The 19,097-nt window shown below is 44.2% G+C and overlaps 1 protein-coding gene across 1 annotated transcript in view; it reads right to left on the reverse strand.

Moving 5' to 3' along the window:
• Window positions 1–4,262: 4,262 nt before the first annotated feature.
• LOC123405342 overlaps window positions 4,263–19,097 on the reverse strand; it is a 37,238-nt gene continuing 22,403 nt past the window's right edge. The window contains exon 6 of the mRNA XM_045099067.1: window positions 4,263–4,349. Coding sequence (XP_044955002.1) covers window positions 4,263–4,349 — 87 coding nt within the window. The remainder of the gene's footprint in view (window positions 4,350–19,097) is intronic.

Genomic DNA, 19,097 nt, shown 5'->3' on the forward strand with positions numbered 1-19,097 from the left:
ATGATGTTTCCCGATGTCTCTGTCAAGATGGGCGACTATTCCTTTCTGGCTTCTCCAATTGTCCTTGGCAAGTCTGATATTGATGTGATCCTTGGGATGGATTGGCTGGCTATGAACAAGGCGTATATTGATTCTCAAGCAAAAGAAGTCAAGCCGACTCATCCTTCGAAGGACGTGATTATTTTCGCTGCTCACGATGACACGATCCGTCTGTTTTCCCTGAATGAGAGGGGTGAGATCTCTCCAATTTCTCAAGTTCCAGTGGTCTGTGAGTACGAAGGTGTCTTTCCATAAGAACTGCCAGGAATGCCTCCATACCGGGCAGTTGAGTTCGTAATTGAGCTTGAACCTGGAACTGAACCAGTGTGCAAGAGGCCGTATAAACTGGGTCCAGAAGAGCTGAAAGAGTTGAAGAAGCAACTTGATGAGCAAGAGCGTTTGGGTCTAATTAGACCAAGCTCATCTCCTTGGGGTTGTGGAGTTCTTTTTGTCAAGAATAAGGATGACACGGACCGACTCTGTGTCGATTACCATCCATTGAATAAGAAGACAATCAGAAACAAGTATCCACTTCCCAACATCAATGAATTGTTTGAGCAATTGAAAGGGGCCAAGATTTTCTCTAAGCTTGATCTCTGGATGGGCTATCATCAGATCCGCATTCGTGAAGAAGACATTCCCAAGACTGCTTTCAGGACAGGCTTTGGCTCTTATGAGTACACAGTGATGTCTTTTGGTCTCGCCAATGATCCACCGAACTTTTGTCATATGATGAATTATATCGTCTCCCTATTCAAGAATGAATTTGTCTTTCTATATCTTGATGACATTCTAGTATTTTCTAAAACTAAGGAAGAGCATGAAGAACATCTCTGACTTGTGCCTGATAAGCTAAGAGAGCATAAGTTCTATGCTAAGTTTTCCAAATGTGAGTTCTGGTTGAAGGAAGTTGTGTACCTTGGGAACATCATCTCTGCCGAGGGCATCAAAGTTGATTCTTCAAAGGTGCAGACCATTGTTGAGTGGGAACCTCCTCAGAATGTGAAGCAGCTTCGAAGCTTTCTCAGGCTTGCAAGCTATTGCATAAGGTTCGTTGAGAACTTCTCCAAGATTGCTAAGCCTCTGTCCAACCTTCTTCATAAGAGTGTGAATTTTGTCTGGTCTCCAGAGTGTCAGTTGGCCTTCGACACACTCAAAGAGAAGCTCACTCCAACTCCAGTCTTGACTCCTCCTGACGATTCCAAGCCTTATCAAGTGTTCTGTGATACCTCTCTTCAAGGTATTGGTGCAGTTCTGATGCAATAGAAGAAAGTGGTAGCTTATACCTCGAGGCAGTTGAAGCCAAGTGAGAAGAACTATCCCACTCATGATCTTGAGTTGGCGGCAATGGTCCATGCTTTGATGACTTGGAGACATCTCTTGTTGGGCAGACATGTTGAAGTCTACACCGATCACAAGAGTCTCAAATACATCTTCACCCAGCCTAGTCTCAATCTTCGGCAAACTCATTGGGTGGAAATGATCCAAGATTATAATCCGAGCATTGACTTCACTCCAAGCAAAGCAAATGTCATTGCAGATACTTTGAGCAGAAAGTCTTACTGCAAAAGTCTCATTCTGAAGCCTCTCCAGCCTGATCTTTGTGAATCTTTCAGGAAGCTCAACCTTCAGATAGTACCTCAGAGATTTCTTGCTAATCTCCATATTTGTCCTACCTTGGAAGACCAAGTCCGACAACTCAACTTCTTGATGTGATGGTGAAGAAAGTTAAGGTTGGCTTGGCAAAGAGCATTCCGAAATATAAGTGCTTCCGTGTTGATGATAGAGATACCTTGTTCTTTGAGGACCGCCTTGTCGTTCCGAAAGGAGAGCTCAGGAAAGTTATCATGGATGAAGCCCATAATTCCCTCCTCTCGATACATCCAGGAAGCTCCAAAATGTATCAGGATCTGAAGCAGACCTTCTGGTGTACTCGCATGAAACGTGAGATTGCTCAGTTTGTGAACGAGTGTGATGTGTGTCGTAGAGTGAAAGAAGAGCATCAATGTCCAGCAGGTCTTCTGCATCACTTGCCTATACCCGAGTGGAAATTCGATCATGTGGAAATGGATTTTTTCACTGGGTTTCCGAAGTCCAAGAAATGCAACGATGCCATCTTCGTCGTCATCGACAAGTTGACCAAAGTTGCTCATTTCCTACCTTTAAAAGAGTCTATCTCGACAGCTCAACTAACAGTTGTATACGTCAAGGATAGTCTTGTTGCACGGTGTTCCTATGCTCATTTCTTAAAATCGTGGAAGCATCTTTACTTCCAAGTTCTAGGATTCCTTTCAGACTATGATGGGTACTAAGATCCATTTCAGTACAGCTTTCCATCCTCAGACAAGTGGGCAAGTTGAAAGAGTCAATGAGATCCTTAAAGATATGCTCAGAGCTTGTGTGATTTCTTTTGGCATGAAGTGGGAAGATTGCCTACCATTTTCCGAGTTCTCATACAACAACAACTTTCAAGCAAGCTCAGGCAAGGCTCCATTCGAGATTCTATATGGCAGGAAGTGCCGTACCCCGCTCAATTGGTCAGAGACTGGTGAGCATCGGATTCTTGGGAATGACATGATAGATGAAGCAGAAGAAATGTGTTGTGTCGTTCGGGATAATCTCAAAGCAGCGAAGTCCCGTCAAAAGAGCTACTACGATAGCAAGCATCATGACATGACTTTTCAACTTGATGATTTTGTGTATCTCAAGGTGTCTCCCATGAAGGGCACTCAATGCTTCGACATCAAAGGAAATCTCGTTCCTTGCTTTATTGGTCCTTTCAAAATTGTTGGCAAGAGAGACGATCTTGCATATCTGTTAGAGCTTCCAACCAACTTTTCCAATGTGCATGATGTGTTCCATGTCTCTCAGCTCAGGAGATGCTTCAAGACTCCCGAGCGCACATTTGATCTCCAGGATATCGATCTCCAGCCCGACCTGTCCTACCATGAACATCCGATAGCAATACTTGAAGAGAATGAGCGCAAGACTCACAATAAGTCAATCAAGTTCCTCAAAGTGCAACTGTCACATCATTTAGACAAAGAAGCCACTTGGGAGCGCGAGGACCACCTCCGTTCCGAGTACCCGGAGTTCTTCCAGTCATAGATCTCGGGTCGAGATCCTCTTGTAGTGTGGGAGAGTTGTGATAGCCCCAATGAAATACCCTTCCCCCGCTTGCATTCTTTCTTTGTATGCCAACTTGGGATGTTAATGTCAAGTGGTATGAGTTGATGGAGTCTTCATTTCATGTGCATCATGGCATCATGCATAACATCTTTATCTTTTGTCTTGGTTGCTTGTCTTGCACCTTGGTGTTGAGTGGAGTGCAATGTGTGAGACTGCATGTGATGGTTATGTGGTGTGGGTGTAACAAGGATCATCTCAAAAGAACCTTGTCACACCATGACCATAAAACCCCCTCTCTCTTCCAATTGTTTTGTGGCGGTATTAAAGTTTCAGTTTTGGCCCCATTAAAAATGTTCATCATCTGTGAAAAATCCCTTTTATTAATTGTGGGTGGCAACACTCTCTTCTTTGGTTTTATTTTCCCTATGTTTTATTTTAAAATAGAGCCAATTTCAAATAAAACAATTTATTTTTCTTTCTTTAGCCTAAAATGCCCCACCTATTTTTATAAATAGGAGGAACATTTTAGAAGCCCAGTTTTATTCTGGTTTTATTTTCTCCTTTCTTTTAACCCGTGAGTTTTTTTAAAGCTAGATTTATTTTTATTTTTTTAAACCCCGTGTATGTTTTCTCGGAGAGAGAGAGAGCCATGCCCAATCTAACCATTTCGGCCCAGCCAGCCCATGAACGCGTCCCTTCTTCCTCGTCGTCGTCGTCAGCTACGTACGGTGCGAGGGAGAGCCGCCGATCCGTTGTCTCCCTCCATCAGACGACCCTGGCGCTAGCCGCGAGGTTATATGCAGCCTAGCTGCGCCTCTCCAACCCTAGCATCTCTCTTCTCCCTCTCACGCTGTCAGGAACACCCACAGCTGCAGCTATCGCCATGGATAGCTTCGGCTCGAGTTCGACGTTGGAGTACCAGCGCCTCCCCTCCTTCCCCGTCTGGTCCAGGAGCAAGAGATCATCATCGGTGTTCCATTTTTGAAGGGATCGGGAGCAGGGCCTTCTTCCTCGACGTCCACGACGACCGGCGTCTTCTTCTGCTCTGACTAGTCGTTCTCTTCCTCTTTAGCGCCGGATCGATGCTTCTGTCGCTAGGTGAGCAAGACCCGCTCTCCTCCACCTTCCCCTTTCCTTCTGCAGCCGTCGCCGCCGTGTAGCCCAGCGTCGCCGTCGTGGCTCTATTCAAGAGAGCAGCAATAGCTTTAGTTCAATGCAGGTAATAGCAGCAGTGGAGCGGCATGGTCGTTTCGAGTAGCAGCAGGCTTGACGCAGGTGAAGTGGAGCTGCTGCGCAGTGCCCACGCTCGCCGTCGCGTGTGGTGTGTCGCGCGTAGTGTGTGTTGCACCGGTGAGCCATCTCCTGTGCCTCTATGCAGAGCAGAGTATCCCCAATCCGTTTACTTACCTAGTGTGGTTTCCCCATAGAGCAGACCGCCCTACGTAGCTCGACTGGTTCGACCGCCGCGCTGAGACCGGCAGGTCTGGGGTTTGAGTCCCTGTCAGCCCCTTTTGTTTTTCATTTTCTGTTTTGTTCCTGTTGCGTTAGCAGCGTGAGTAGTATAGTTAGGCTTATCCCCCCTTCATGGTTAGTTGGAGTGCAGTAGCGCAGTGGTGAGGCAGTGCAGTGTGTAGTTGTAGGTGTTGGGTTCGATCCCCCTCCCCTGCACCATTTCTTTTTCTTTTGATTTTGTTGCAGCTGTGCATGTATGTGTGTGTATGTGGCCATGTGTGTGTGTGTGTGCATAGTGCATGTGTGTGTGCCGCTGTGGCAGTGTGTGTGTGTGTGCACCATGTGTGCATGGCTGTGTGAGTGTGTGCATGTGTGTGTGTCAAGACCCACTTGCATACACTCACTCGGGGTCCTTGGTGCATCTGACTAGTGGGCCCCGTGTCATTAAATTGTGGCATTTTTATTTAATTATGTCGTTGTGATAGATTTCATTTTTGTAATAATTCCTAAAATGGAATTTGCCTAATCTGGTTTATACCAAATCTGGCATATCAAGAACAACCCATGTTCTTGTCAATAAGAGAGTTTGATCCTGTGTAGTATTTCCATTGCTGTTTGTGGTGTTTTTCTCCATGCATATATAGGAGTATGATATATGGATTTGGGGTAGAAAATCCCAAGGAATCCAATGGTGGTACTGGAATTCAGTTTTGAGCATTCCTGTAGAAAATTCTCCCTGCGGTGAGGTGGCACTAGTTTTATCTATGTAGGGTGGTTTATGTGCATGATTAGATGTTGTGCATGCACGCATCATTTTGTCTGTTGCATCATCATTGCTGGTGTTTATTAGTTGATTGTTTCTTTTGGGTAGCTACTGGGGTCGGAAACGTGTTCAAAGAGTCCGGTGAGTTCGTGCAGGAAGATCAGGAACAATTCCACTCTGAAGAAATCACATGCAAGATGATTGTGACATTGACACCGTTTCTAGCTTTGTTTTGCTTAGTGATTCGTTTCTATCGTTACATCTCCGCTACCTACCACATGATATATATGCCATAAAACATGTCCATGAAACCTCAAACACCTTCCCTCCTAGCAAATATTGTTTGGCTAAGTAAGGCTTGCTCAACCACTAAATTGTTAGCGTTGCTAGTTGCACGTGCGAGCTGGTCCATGTGATAACATGGGCATTTGATATCAGCCTATTTATTTCTATTTAATTAATGCACCTATATACTTGGTAAAAAGTGGAAGGCCTAGCCTTTTGTTGGGTGATTTGTTCCACTGTTGCCGCCTTAGTTTCGTCTACCATTGTTTTATTCCATAGCTGAGCGCTCCTAACACGTTCGGGGTTGTTATGGGGACCCCTTTATAAATTGTTTAGTGTTAAGTCTTGTCTGGCAAGACCCAACTTTGGTGTTAATTTGCTAACAACTTAATAAAAAGCATAGGGAATAGCTACCCCGAGGAATTAATCTACAACTCAGGCTAGTGCTCCTCGTGAGTGTTGGTCCAACCCAGAGCAGCTTATTAATGATCCTAAGGCAACTCGGGTTTTGGTGTGGTAACCATAGCTCATCCGTCGTGTCCTAAGAACGAGATATGCGGCTCATATCGGGTTCATCTACACATCGGGAGGTTTTGCTGGACTTGTCTTACCTTAGCGATATATCTTGCGCATTGGGATTCCGGTGAGACTTTGGGTCTTCTTAGAGTTGAGGTTTCCCACTAAGGGATCCGACGAGATCACTAGTTTCGTGGTAGAGGATTGCTATGCAGATTGTGGTAATTTGTCATGGACTAGTTGGAGCACCCCTGCAGGGTTTAATCTTTTGGAAATCTGTGCCCGCGTGATGTGGCAAACATGGATATTTTGTTAACATCCGGTTCTAGACAACTTAAAGTAACTCAAATAAAACTTGCCAACTGTGTGCGTAACCGTGGTTGTTTCTTTCAGAGCTTCTTCTTTGATTGAGAACACGGTGGGGTTATGTATGACATAAGTAGGTGTTCAGGATCACTTAGTGATCATTCTAGTCTTCGACCACCTTACGTAGACCACCATAACTTATGTCTGTTCTTCGTAAGTTAGCCACCATAAATGCTTAGGATGCTGCAAACTCAAACACTTAACCCTACCTCACCTATTAACTTAGTTAGACTCGATACCAAGGTCATGAGATTGCTGAGCCCTTTGTGGCTCACAGTTTACTACAACCACCCACAGGTACAGGTACTCCAGATGCACACGCTCCCGAGGATACCTAGCTGAGGTGGGAGTTCGACGAAGACAGTGGCAGACTTTATGTGATGTATCCCGAGGATTAGAGGCACATGGTCGTGATCGTGGGACTAGCAAGGCGGGATAGCATGATTTTGCCGTTTATCTTGTCCGTAGTCGGACCCTGTCTTATGTATGAATAATGAATGCTTGTGTGGATTGTAATATAGCCTGTGGCGAGTGTAAGTTGAATCTTATATTCATCTCTCTATTTATGTAATGGAAATGTTATCCTACTTGTGATACGCTTAGATGCGACCCTTTCCCCTTTTGAGGCCTCGTCCCCAAATAAGGAAAGTACCACATCTTAGTCGTTACATGGGGGGAATCAAATTTCTCTTGGTGGAAGTATAGATTGAGGCCTTCTCCTCCAAACCCTAGAAAATCAACAAGAATTGATGGCTAGGGAAGGAGAATAGGAAAGAATGAGCTTAGGGGCAACAATGAAGCTTTTGAAGGATAAGAGACGAGTCTCCACGGGGAAGAAGACCCACTTATATAGTGGTGGGAAATTTGACCGTTTTTTGCCTACAAAACATGCATAAGCGGTAGTACCGCTTGGGTGAGCGGTACAAACACTCCTGCAAGCGGTACTTCCGCTTAGCATTGACTAACATCCCACACGAGTAAGACAAAGGGGAACAATACGGCAGTGCCGCCCTGAGCGTACTACCGCTAAGAACTGCCACCCAAAAATCCACTTGAAACAGAATCGGAGAAAGGAAAACATAAGAGGAAGTGGGGCCTGAAGTAGAGAGCGCGAGTACCACCCAAGTGGTGCTACCGTACTACCCTAGCGGTACTTCCGCTTACCAAGAGACAAGAGCTTGAAGGCACCACACACACAATCACCAACGGTACATGACCTGGTGAAAGTGCGTTATATCGACTAGAGGGGGGGGGGTGAATAGGAGATTTTTAGAATTTCATCACTGAGGAAATTCCTTTTGAGGAAATTCCTCACTGATGACTAACTTACAGCAGAAACAGTAAAGGATCAGATGTGCAAAGTTTCACAACAACAGTTTTTCAGAGTGAAGAATGTGAAAACAGATTGCACTGTGAGCAGGCACGCCGAATACAGATGAGGATTAACTAACGTGAAGAATTTGGGGTTGAGGAAATTCAGAGAAAGTCTTCAACAAATTCTTCAAACAGTCACAGTGAAAGTCATCACCACATAGTACGAGGAAAGTAAGGAGATGAGGAAATAGAACCCGTTTCTCAGTGAAGACAATCGTTGATGACCCAGTTCCAACTGCTCTGACAGTCGTACATCTCGTTTGGAGCGGCTTGGTATTGAAACCAAAGAACACCCAGTCCCGGGACACACAGTCCCTACCGTATTCTCCTTGAGCTAAGGACACACAGTCCTCGCCCAACACTCGTGGTAAGTCTTCAGGGCAGACTTCCAAACCCTCACAAACTTGGTCACCCGGCGATCCACAATTGACTGCTCGAAAGCTCTAGACCATGACGCCTAACCGTCTGGAGGATGCACAGTCCTCAAAGGTAAAAGGCTTCAGTCCCACACAGGAACAACTTCTTCAGTGATGCTCAATCACTAGGTTTGGTTTGTGGTTTCGGTGTATGATGTATTTCCTCACTGATGAATTACTCTCGAAGGCTCTGAGGAATTTGGGTTGCTCTTATGACAAGTGTCGGTTTCTAACGGAGCAGCCAACCAGCTAGTGGTTGTGGGGGGTGGTTATTTATAGCCTGGGAGCATCCGGACATGATTTGACACTAATGCCCTTAAGTAATATGACCGTTGGAGTGGATAAGACCAGTGACTTGGCGTGGCTATCAAAACAGTCGGAACCCTCAACTGTGAGAGTCCTCATGTCACTCATATTCCTCACTTTGAGGCTTTTGGTAGGATTAGGCTTGGGTTGAGCATCATGAGGAAATTCATTCCATAGTGTAACTTCGACCCCCTTTAACAATACGGTGTTCCTATTACTCGAATGCGAAGAAAGTAAAACAGAAAGTGTAAATCTTCATGCTTCAATTCTTCAGAGTGATTTTCTTCAGGAACCGCCGGACTTCTCAATATCAGTATCTTCATGAGGAATATCAATTTCATCGCAGATTCCTCGCGATTCATTTCTTCAGCTTCAGACCAATCTCTTCAACTGAAGACATATATTTTTAGGGGTCGATATTCTTCAAATATCTCAGACTCCTCAATGACTTATAGATCCTGTGTACACTCACAAACACATTAGATACTTAACCTATAAGTATTCAAACCACCAAAATCACTTAGGGGCACTAGATGCACTTACAATCTCCCCCTTTTTGGTGGTTGATGACAATTAGGTTAATTCTAAAACAGGAATCGAAAAATATGAAGTGTAGATACTCATTTGAGGAATTTGAAATCAAGATTTAGAGAGACTCCCCCTGAAGATGTGCATATCTTGAGGATTTTGCTTTTTACAGCAAATGCACATTGATGATTTATATCATGGAGATCTCCCCCTGAGTCTTGTAAATCATGCATACATGTAACATATCATATGAAGAATATGAAGATGCATGATGACAAATGGTATCTGACGAATTCCAGCATGCGTGCATTAAAGCTTGAGGAATAAGCATGCGAAGAAAAACGTTCAAAAGCGTCAGAGTACCATCGGGCTTAAGTTACAACTCATTACATAAAAACTTCAGAAGAGCCAAGAGTTTGTAACTCAAATATAGTTCATAAGCCCCAAAAATATCCCGCTTGAAGACTAACTCTCAAGTTTCTCCCCCTTTGTCATCAAGTGACAAAAAGGGACAAACCGAGGACTAACGCCCGTGAATACTTCACTTCTTAGCGGTTGAGGAAGAGTCGTGATGCTTCTTGGGGTAGTCTTCTTCCTTGGACAGGTAGCAGTGTCGAGCTAGTCTTCATCAGTTTCAGCAGTGCGGAATGAAGAAAAGGAGCTGTCTTCAAGGTCTGGCACTGGAATAGGCCTGAACTTCTTCTTGGGAGGCCACAACCATTCAAAGTCTCGCTCAAAGTCCATTTCTTCAAGCTCAGTATGAGTCTTCAGATGTGCAAGTGTAGCCCAGGTGCGATCGAAAACCTCATGCAGATAGTGATGGTTGAGCTTCACAGAGTTCTGTGTTTCAGTGAGGGTTTTCACAATGGCACCAAACTGGTGTTTGACCCATTTGTGGTTGCGATCCACCTTCCGGTGAAGACTGAGGAGGAGCTCTCTGGTATTCATCACGCGAGGAGTAATGGGGCTTGCCAGACGAGTCTCAGTATCATCCCATGAAGAATTAGCTTCTGGCTCTCTGAACTGGCCATCAAGAGGCCTGCTGCCTTCTTCAATCACAGATTTGCCTTTTCCTTCAATGGACTCGAAAGTCTTCTTGTTGACCCGGATATGAGGCATATAACCAACATGGTTCTGGAAATCAGCATGGAAGTTGATGCCTGTCCTTGTCCTGATGAATCTCATGATCCATGGGGCATATATCTTGTGATCAAAAGGACACATAGCATTGTCGGCCAAAGTCCTCAAGAAGAAATCATGGATGTTGATAGGAATACCATGAATGATGTTGAATAGGATATTTTTCATGAGGCCTACGACATCTTCTTCATCGTCATGGCCTTTGATCGGCGCGAGCACACTGCAGAGGATTCTGTAGACAGACCTGGGTGTGTACTTGAGCTCGTGGACGAGGAAGGTTGTTCTCGGAGATTTTCCTTCAGCCAAAGGCTTCATGAGGACTTCCATCATTCCATTTGGCAGCTCACGCTCACCATAAAGCTTCACAGCCTCATCTGAGGGAATTGGTACGGGCAGTTCCCTGAGGAGTTCAGTAGCAGGAGCCTTGTAGTGAGTGTTTTGTGACATCCAATCAAACACCCAAGTGCTAATGTCTTCAGGGTTGCCAGATATGTGAAGATTGGCATAGAACTGAAGAATTAACTCGCTATTCCAGTCAGATATGTCGGAGCACATTGGGAGTAAACCTGCATCATGGAGTACACTGAGGACTGGCTCCAGGCACGGTATTGCTTCAAGTTCAACATGAGGAATATGCCTGTGCTGGAATATCTTATTTCATCCACATAGCACAGAGGCATAGTAATTCATCTGAGTCATAGTCCAAAACTTCAGATGCCTCATTTGAGGCTTGTCATAGGGGTTCTTCAAAGAAATTTTCCATTTGAAACTTTGGACGCTTGGAGAATGGCTGACGCTGAACTGGCTGAAGATTTTGCTGTGGAACAGGAGGGGAGACAACAATGGCAGTCTCTGGGTTGAGCACGACGAATGCATTGTCTTGTTCAGGTGCATTCTCCTCAGCATTTTCCTCAGGCTGAGGAATTTCAGCAGCTGGTACTTCAGGCGGATGAGCTTGCTCTGGCTGTGCTTCATGCTGAGGAATTTCTTCTGCTTGCTCAGTTGGAGGAGTTGGATCAGCCTGTTCCTCATCTTGAGGATTCTGCTCAGAGTGTTGAATTTCATCAGCTGGAGGATTTTTAGTTTGTTTTTCCTCAGCTGGCTTGGTGGCAGAGGCAGTTTCATCAGCTGGTGCAGCTGATGCTTGAACATCATCTTTTTGAAGAATGAAAGGTTGAGGACTGTCGTCTATCTGAATTTCCTCGTCAGTGTGTTCCTCAGGGGAGACATATTTCATTTCCTCATCTGCCTTTTTCGCTGGATCATCAATGATGACCATTTCATAGGAAGGAGCGACATTCAGGGGCACAGGGTCCAGAGGAGTAGTTTCTTCAATTGCTTTGAGGCGCTTTGCCTCTGTTTCTTCTTCTGCTGAGGAGGCCTTTCTCTTTTTGGCTTCCTTTTCAGCAACCCTGGTTTTTCTTCACGTCTGATGCAGACAGAATCATCTTCTTCACCTTTGAAGCTTTTGGTGAAGGGGTTCTCTCTACAGATTCTTCAGCTGGTATTGAGGAACCAGCTGGAACAGAGTCATCAGCCTGCTTTGATGAAGCAGCTGGATCAATGGCAGTCTCATCAGCTGGAGTTTCCATGATGATTTCTTCAATAGCCGGTTCATCAACACGACGCTCTTGGTGTACTTCCTCAGCTTGAGGAGTTTCCTCATCATGAGGAGATTCATCTGCTGGCTCCTCAATCAAGGGCTGAGGAGTTGGTGCTGGGGGTGCGGCCTTCTTGTTGTAGTCATCAACAACACTAGTGGCCAGCTTGATGAAATTGCTCTTGAGGCTTTTACGATCTGACAGCTTGGCGTACTTGTCAGTCAATTTCTTCAGCTCTGCCTGTGTTGTCACCAGTGCATCAGGAGTCAATTTGAGGAGATTCTTCCTGAGGAATTTCTCCTTTTTAATCTTTGCAACTTTGGCCTGCCTGGCCTGCTGTTCTTTCCACTTGGTTTCATTTATGAAAGTGGTCACCATGTGGCTGATGCTAGGCGGAAGCTTCAAATCATCAACTGGAGTGTTTGGGTCCTCATACCAGATGTTGATGTAGTCAAGGAGGACCTTGGGGTCCATTGCCAAAGGAATGGCACTGCCTGATGCTTGAGCTACTCTTTCCTGCTTGTTTCTAATGATGGCTTGCAGGGTTTCATCATCAAATTCATCACTTCCCTGTGATGCAGACGGGACGGTGATGATTTTGCTGGGGTTGGGCAGAGTTGCACGTTCAGCAGTTACCAAAGTATTCGCAGGAGGTGTTGAAGACTTTGCCTCCGAGCTGGTTGCAGCTGGGAGTGAGGAGCTGGAGCTGGCGGTCATAGGCTTTATGACTTGCTTGTGTACTGGTTTCTCTTGAGGCTTTGGAGGTGGAGCTGAGGATTTTGGAGCTGAGGGCTTTGGCACTGATGGTTTTGGTGTTGAAGGTTTTGGTGCTGAAGGTTTTGTGACTGAGGCCTGAGCAAACTTCTCTTGAGGCTTTGGAGCCCTTGGCTTTGATGGCACAGACTGTATTTGAGGAATTTCTGAGCCAGAGGTTTGTGCGGCAGAGGAAGTAGCAGCAGCTGAGGCAACAGCTGAGGATTCATTGAATTTCCTCATTGCAGCTTCTGCGTGCTTCTTGAGCTTAGCCAGATGCTTTTCTTTCTCATCTGGATAGTCATCAATAGTCATGAGGCTTGAGGGATGTGCTACTTGATGATCGTCAAGTGGGGCCCTTCTGCCAGGGGGCTTCAGAGCGAATTTGTTCGCATATTTGGGAGTCACAAACCTGTATTCCTTCCATTCCTTCGCCCATCGGCGTTCTATCTTCTACAACCGTATCTTTCTCTTGGCCATTGTCTCATTTTCATCAGGCATGCAATAGTCCAAGTAAATATCCTGAGGGATATCCACAACTGTGTTTTGCTCAAGTTTCTTTCCTCCCTTCTGTTTTCTGTCATCCTCCATTTTCTTCAGTTAAGGATTTTGCTGATGAGATTGAACTCTTGAGGATTCTGCTGAGACTTGAAGAGTTTCTTCCAGAAACGCTGCAAATGAGTTAATGTGATGAGAACCGAGAGATTCATCAGCTGACATGTGTGTACCTGTGAACAGAGTATAGTTGCGAGGAATTTGGAGAGGTCATATGCATTCTCAGATTTGAAGAAAATGAAAATGTTTGACAGTTTGAGGAATATAACCAGTGGTTGAGGAATTTGCCTAAGCATACTGTTCTTGGGTTCCAGAGTTGTACAGATCCGAAAATTCGCACAATTGAGGAATCTCATGGAAATCTTAGATGCTAAGCATAGTTCATCAATGATGTGGTGATAGGCAGTGTTTGAGGAATCAAGTGCTTATCGTTTCTTGAGGAAAAACAGATTTCACATATAAGATGTAAAATTTTAGATCTAACTTGCTGTAAAAATGGGATATATTTACCTTGGAAGGTGCGCACGAAGGACACAGAAAGGTGTGTGTGGAGAAGCTCTTCGGTCGCGTGTCCAATGCACCCTAACCCGGCTATAGAGGACGTCTACGGCGGCGGCGGACAAAGATGGTCCGACTCCGGCGTGGTTCCGGCGACGGAGAAGTCGAGGCAGTGAAGCTCTTCCTCACCGGCGACGAGACTACCAGCGATGGCGCTAGGGTTCTGTGGTGTATGCTGTGGCAGGAGAGCGATGGAGCGAAGAAGAGTATGCCGAGGGGGATAAGGACATATTTATAGCCAAAAGTTACTGTTGGCGCAAGAATTTTGGACCAAACAGCCCCTGCCTCTACGTCTCCGCAGGACACGTGTAGCTCCCGTACGATGCGGTGGAGATAGTGGAGATCCTGGTTATCCGATCGTCGGAAGTGGGGTTCAGTTACTGTGTCTTAAAGAAACAAATTTTGAAGATTTGAGGATTTTCGTTACAAAATCATCAGCTGACAAGGACGCAGTGAGGATTTTGAACAAAGTTTCAAGTAGAACGCATATGAAGAATTGAATAGACTGGATGAGTATAGCATAGAGGGAAAGTAGGGTCCGATCACATTCACTTAGCAGAAATATCAACTTGAAGAAGTAGCAATAAGTGAATGCTGTTGAGGACTTGAAATCACAGTCTATCTAGTCAAATGAAAGTCATCAAGTGTTTTTGAAGATTTAGCGATAAATCATCACAATGAAGAACAACTGTTTTGAAGAAAAACACATTTTGAGGAAATAGGGCATTTGAAGAAAATCAGCTTGAGGAATTTCACATTGGGCGGTGGCGTGACCCACCATATAAGAATGTTGATTAGAGACGCCACGTACAATTGTCGTAGGGCCCTGAGAATCAATTTGTTTGTTAATTTCTTCACATTCAGAGTGACATTCTTCATTAGTTGAAGAAAATAGATTCATCATGTGTTGCACATCTAAGTCATCAACTTTGCATAAGTGTTAGGATGTGTGCATGTTTTTACAAAACATTTGAAGATTCTAAGATATTTAGCTCACACCGCAACTTGCAAAACCTTTTCTCATCCAAGGGCTTAGTGAAGATATCTGCCAGTTGATCATCAGTCTTCACATGGTCGATGAGGATATTGCCCTTGAGGACATGGTCCCAAAGAAAATGATGACGAATCTGGATGTGCTTGGTCTTCGAGTGCTCTACCGGGTTGTATGCAATCTTGATAGCACTCTCATTGTCATAGTAGAGAGGCACATTCTTCATGTTGATGCCGTAGTCCTTGAGGGTTTGCTTCATCCATAGCAATTGAGCACAACAAGAACCAGCAGCAATGTACTCAGCTTCGGCAGTGGAGAGTGATACACAGTTCTGGTTCTTTGAGGACCAGCAAACTAGTGATCTTCCGAGGAAATGGCATGTGCGAGAAGTTGACTTGCGATCCACACGGTCACCAGCATAGTCAGAATCAGAATACCCTACCAGATGAAGATTGGAGCCCTTGGGATACCGTAATCCTAGTGTTGGTGTGTGAGCTAAGTATCGAAGAATATGTTTCACAGCCTTATGGCGTGATTCCTTCTGTTTTGCTTGAAAACGTGCACACATGCAAACACTAAGCATTATATCTGGCCTAGATGCACATAGATACAATAAAGAGCCAATCATAGAACGATATACCTGCTGATCAAAGTCTTTACCATTTTCATCAGTGCCGAGGTGGCCGTTGGTAGGCATTGGAGTCTTGGCACCTTTGCATTCATGCATGTCGAATTTCCTCAGAACATCCTTGAGGTATTTCTCCTGTGATATGAAGATTCCATTGCTTTGTTGACGAATTTGAAGACCCAAGAAGAATTTCAGCTCCCCCATCGTGGACATCTAATATTCTTCACTCATCATGTAGGCAAATTCATCACTGTATCTTTTGTCAGTACAGCCAAATATGATATCATCGACATATATTTGACATACAAATAGCTCATTATCATAGGATTTTGTGAAAAGAGTTGGATCGAGTGAACCAGGTTTGAAGCCTTTCTTCATGAGGAATTCCTTCAATGTATCATACCATGCCCGAGGGGCTTGCTTCAGACCATAAAGAGCTTTTTTGAGTCTGAAGACTTTGTCTGGATTCTTTGGATCCTCAAAACCTGGGGGCTGAGCAACATATACTTCTTCCTCAAGCTTACCATTGAGGAATGCACTTTTCACATCCATTTGATATAAGATGATGTTATGATGATTAGCATAAGCAAGTAGTATTCGAATAGCTTCAAGTCTAGCAACAGGTGCAAAAGTTTCATCGAAATCTATTCCTTCAACCTGGGTGTAGCCTTGGGCTACAAGTCGTGCCTTGTTCCTCACCACTTGACCGTCCTCATCTTGCTTGTTTTGGAAAATCCACTTGGTGCCGATGATGTTGTGCTTGCGAGGATCTGGTCGTTTGACGAGCTCCCATACGTCATTCAGCTTGAATTGAAGAAGTTCATCTTGCATAGCTTGGATCCATTCCTGTTCCAGAAAAGCCTCAGCAACCTTTGAGGGTTCTGTGATGGATACAAAGGAAAAATGCCCACAAAAGTTAACTAAGTGTGAACTTTTGAGTGAGTGAGAGGACCTGGCGCGTTGATGTCGTTGAGGATTTTGTCAAGTTCTACTTCGTTTGCAATCCTTGGATGAGCTGGTTGAGGATTTTGTCTGGGCTGAGGAAGTGGTGCTGGTGCAATTTCCTCAGGAGCATCTTCTTGATTTTTATCAGTGATGGGGATCGTTTCTTCACCAATTTCCTCAGTGGGGACAATGTCTTCAGTAGTCTTGAGCTTTATTGCTTCCTGAGGTGACAACTTATTTGGATCAGAAGGCAATTGCTCTCTTTGCGAGCCATTAGTTTCATCGAACCGCACATCTACAGTCTCAACAACTTTGTTGTGATAGTTGTTGAAGACTCTGTAAGTGTGCGAGTCCTTTCCATAACCAAGCATAAAACCTTCATGTGCCTTAGGTGCAAATTTTGAGCTATGGTGAGGATCTCTAATCCAACATTTTGCACCGAAGACTTTGAAATAACTTACATTGGGTTTCTTGTCAGTGAGGACTTCATATGAGGTTTTCTTGAGGAATTTGTGAAGATATACCCTGATGATGATATGGCATGCAGTGTTGATTGCTTCAGGCCAAAAGTGACGAGGAGTCTGATATTCTTCAAGCATAGTTCTTGCCATCTCAACCAGAGTCCTGTTCTTCCTTTTGACGACACCATTCTGCTAAGGAGTATAAGGAGCTGACAATTCGTGAGTAATACCAAGTTCATCAAGATAATCATCAAGACCAGTGTTTTTGAACTCAGTTCCATTATCACTCCTGATATGTTTGATCTTGATGCCAAAGTTCGTTGAGGCCCTTGAAGAAAATCGTTTGAAGATTTCCTGCACTTCAGTTTTATACTCTATGATATGCACCCAAGTGTATCTGGAATAATCATCAACTATGACGAAGCCATATAATGATGCTGCATTGGTTAGTGTGGCATAGTGAGTAGGTCCAAATAAATCCATATGAAGCAATTCGAATGGACGTGTAGTGGTCATGATAGTCTTAGAGGGATGCTTGGATCTGGTCATTTTCCCAGATTCACAAGCACCGCAGAGATGATCCTTGAAGAATTTGACTGATTCGATGCCGATGACATGCTTCTTCTTCGCGAGCGTGTGCAAATTCCTCATGCCTGCATGACCTAGTCTTCGGTGCCACAGCCATCCTTCTGAGGTTTTTGCTAGTAAGCAAGTGGCTGGTTGAGGACCTGTAGAGAAATCAACAATGTACAAATCCCCTCTTCTTACACCTTCGAAGACTTTGGATCTGTCAGATTCCATGATGACTACACATCTATATCTACCAAAGATAACAATCATATCAAGATCACAAAGCATCGAGACTGACATAAGGTTAAAACCAAGGGATTCAGCTAGCATCACTTTGTCCATATGCTTATCCTTGGAAATAGCCACTTTGCCAAGTCCCAATACCTTGCTTTTACCTTTGTCAGCATATGTGATTTGCTTCAGAGGTGATGGAGTTAGTGGCATATTCATCAGTAAGCTTTTATCACCAGTCATGTGATGTGTGCAGCCACTATCAAGAACCCACTCAGTATTCTTGGGTTTGTCATCCTGCACATGAATTAGTACAGCTTACCATCTCATATGCTTCAGATTTGAAGAATATGATACTAATTTCATTAGACCAGTAATTTCATCATAACAGAAATGTAAGGACGTGTGAAATATTTCTATTTCATCAATCATTAGCTTGCGTCCTATCAAGCATTTCCTGAGGTCTCGAGCAAATTCTTCAGATGATGATTTTCATCTGGAGACCTGACCTGCAGAAGTGATTAGTTCGATTTCTTCACCACCCACATCTGAAGGGGTGGCAAAGCACTCATCATCATGCGAGCACCATATGAGAAAGGTGGCATTGAAGCCAATGCACTTCTCTTAATGGTAGAGGGGATTAAAGTACTCATATGAATATGCAGAGAACTGGTTTGAGGATTTATGAACATAATGATTTGAGGAGTAACGCTCATATTCATATTCCTTGTAGTTTCCATGCATGTTAGACGCATTAGCACGGGTACAAGCATAGTTTTGATCAGTTGAGGATTTTGATCCTCTTAAAGACTTTGGTCCTCCTGAGGAATTTGATCTGGGGTTCAGATTTTTCAGTGGTGGTGTCATGAGGACATTCACGTGAAGATTTTCAAGACAACTTTTGGGAACCCAGATTTTCCTCAGAGGAGGGCCATTCCTGCAGTTAGTTCCGACATATCGAGCAAATACTTCACCAGATTGATTTTTGAACAGTTTATAGTTGGAGTCAATTGACTCATCTGAGGAATAGGATAATTCACATGAAAAGCCAGTTAGATTAGATGGATCAAAAGGAGGCCCAGTAGCAGCAACCCATGAGGTTTTGGGATACTGCTCAGGTTTCCAATAAGATCCATCAGCATTTAATTTCCTCTCAAAGGCAATTCCTTCTTTCCTCGGGTTCCTGTTCAAGATCTGCTTTTTGAGCACATCACAAAGGGTTTGATGTCCTTTGAGGCTTTTGTACATGCCTGTCATGTACAATTCCTTCAACCCTGCATTTTCATCAGTAACATTTGTGTTTTCCTCAAGTGAGGAAATGAACACAGTAGGTGCAGTTGAAGAATTTGTAGCAATGGTAGCATTTGATGATTCTGGTGAGGAATTAGCAGTTTCGCGGTCAATGCATTTAAGACATGGAGGAATAAATTCAACTTGACCAGCGCTGATCTGTTGAGGTAGTAATGAATCATTTTCCATACGAAGATCAT

This window comes from Hordeum vulgare, chromosome 6H (assembly GCF_904849725.1).
Source record: "Hordeum vulgare subsp. vulgare chromosome 6H, MorexV3_pseudomolecules_assembly, whole genome shotgun sequence".
NCBI classification, from domain to species: Eukaryota; Viridiplantae; Streptophyta; class Magnoliopsida; order Poales; family Poaceae; genus Hordeum; species Hordeum vulgare.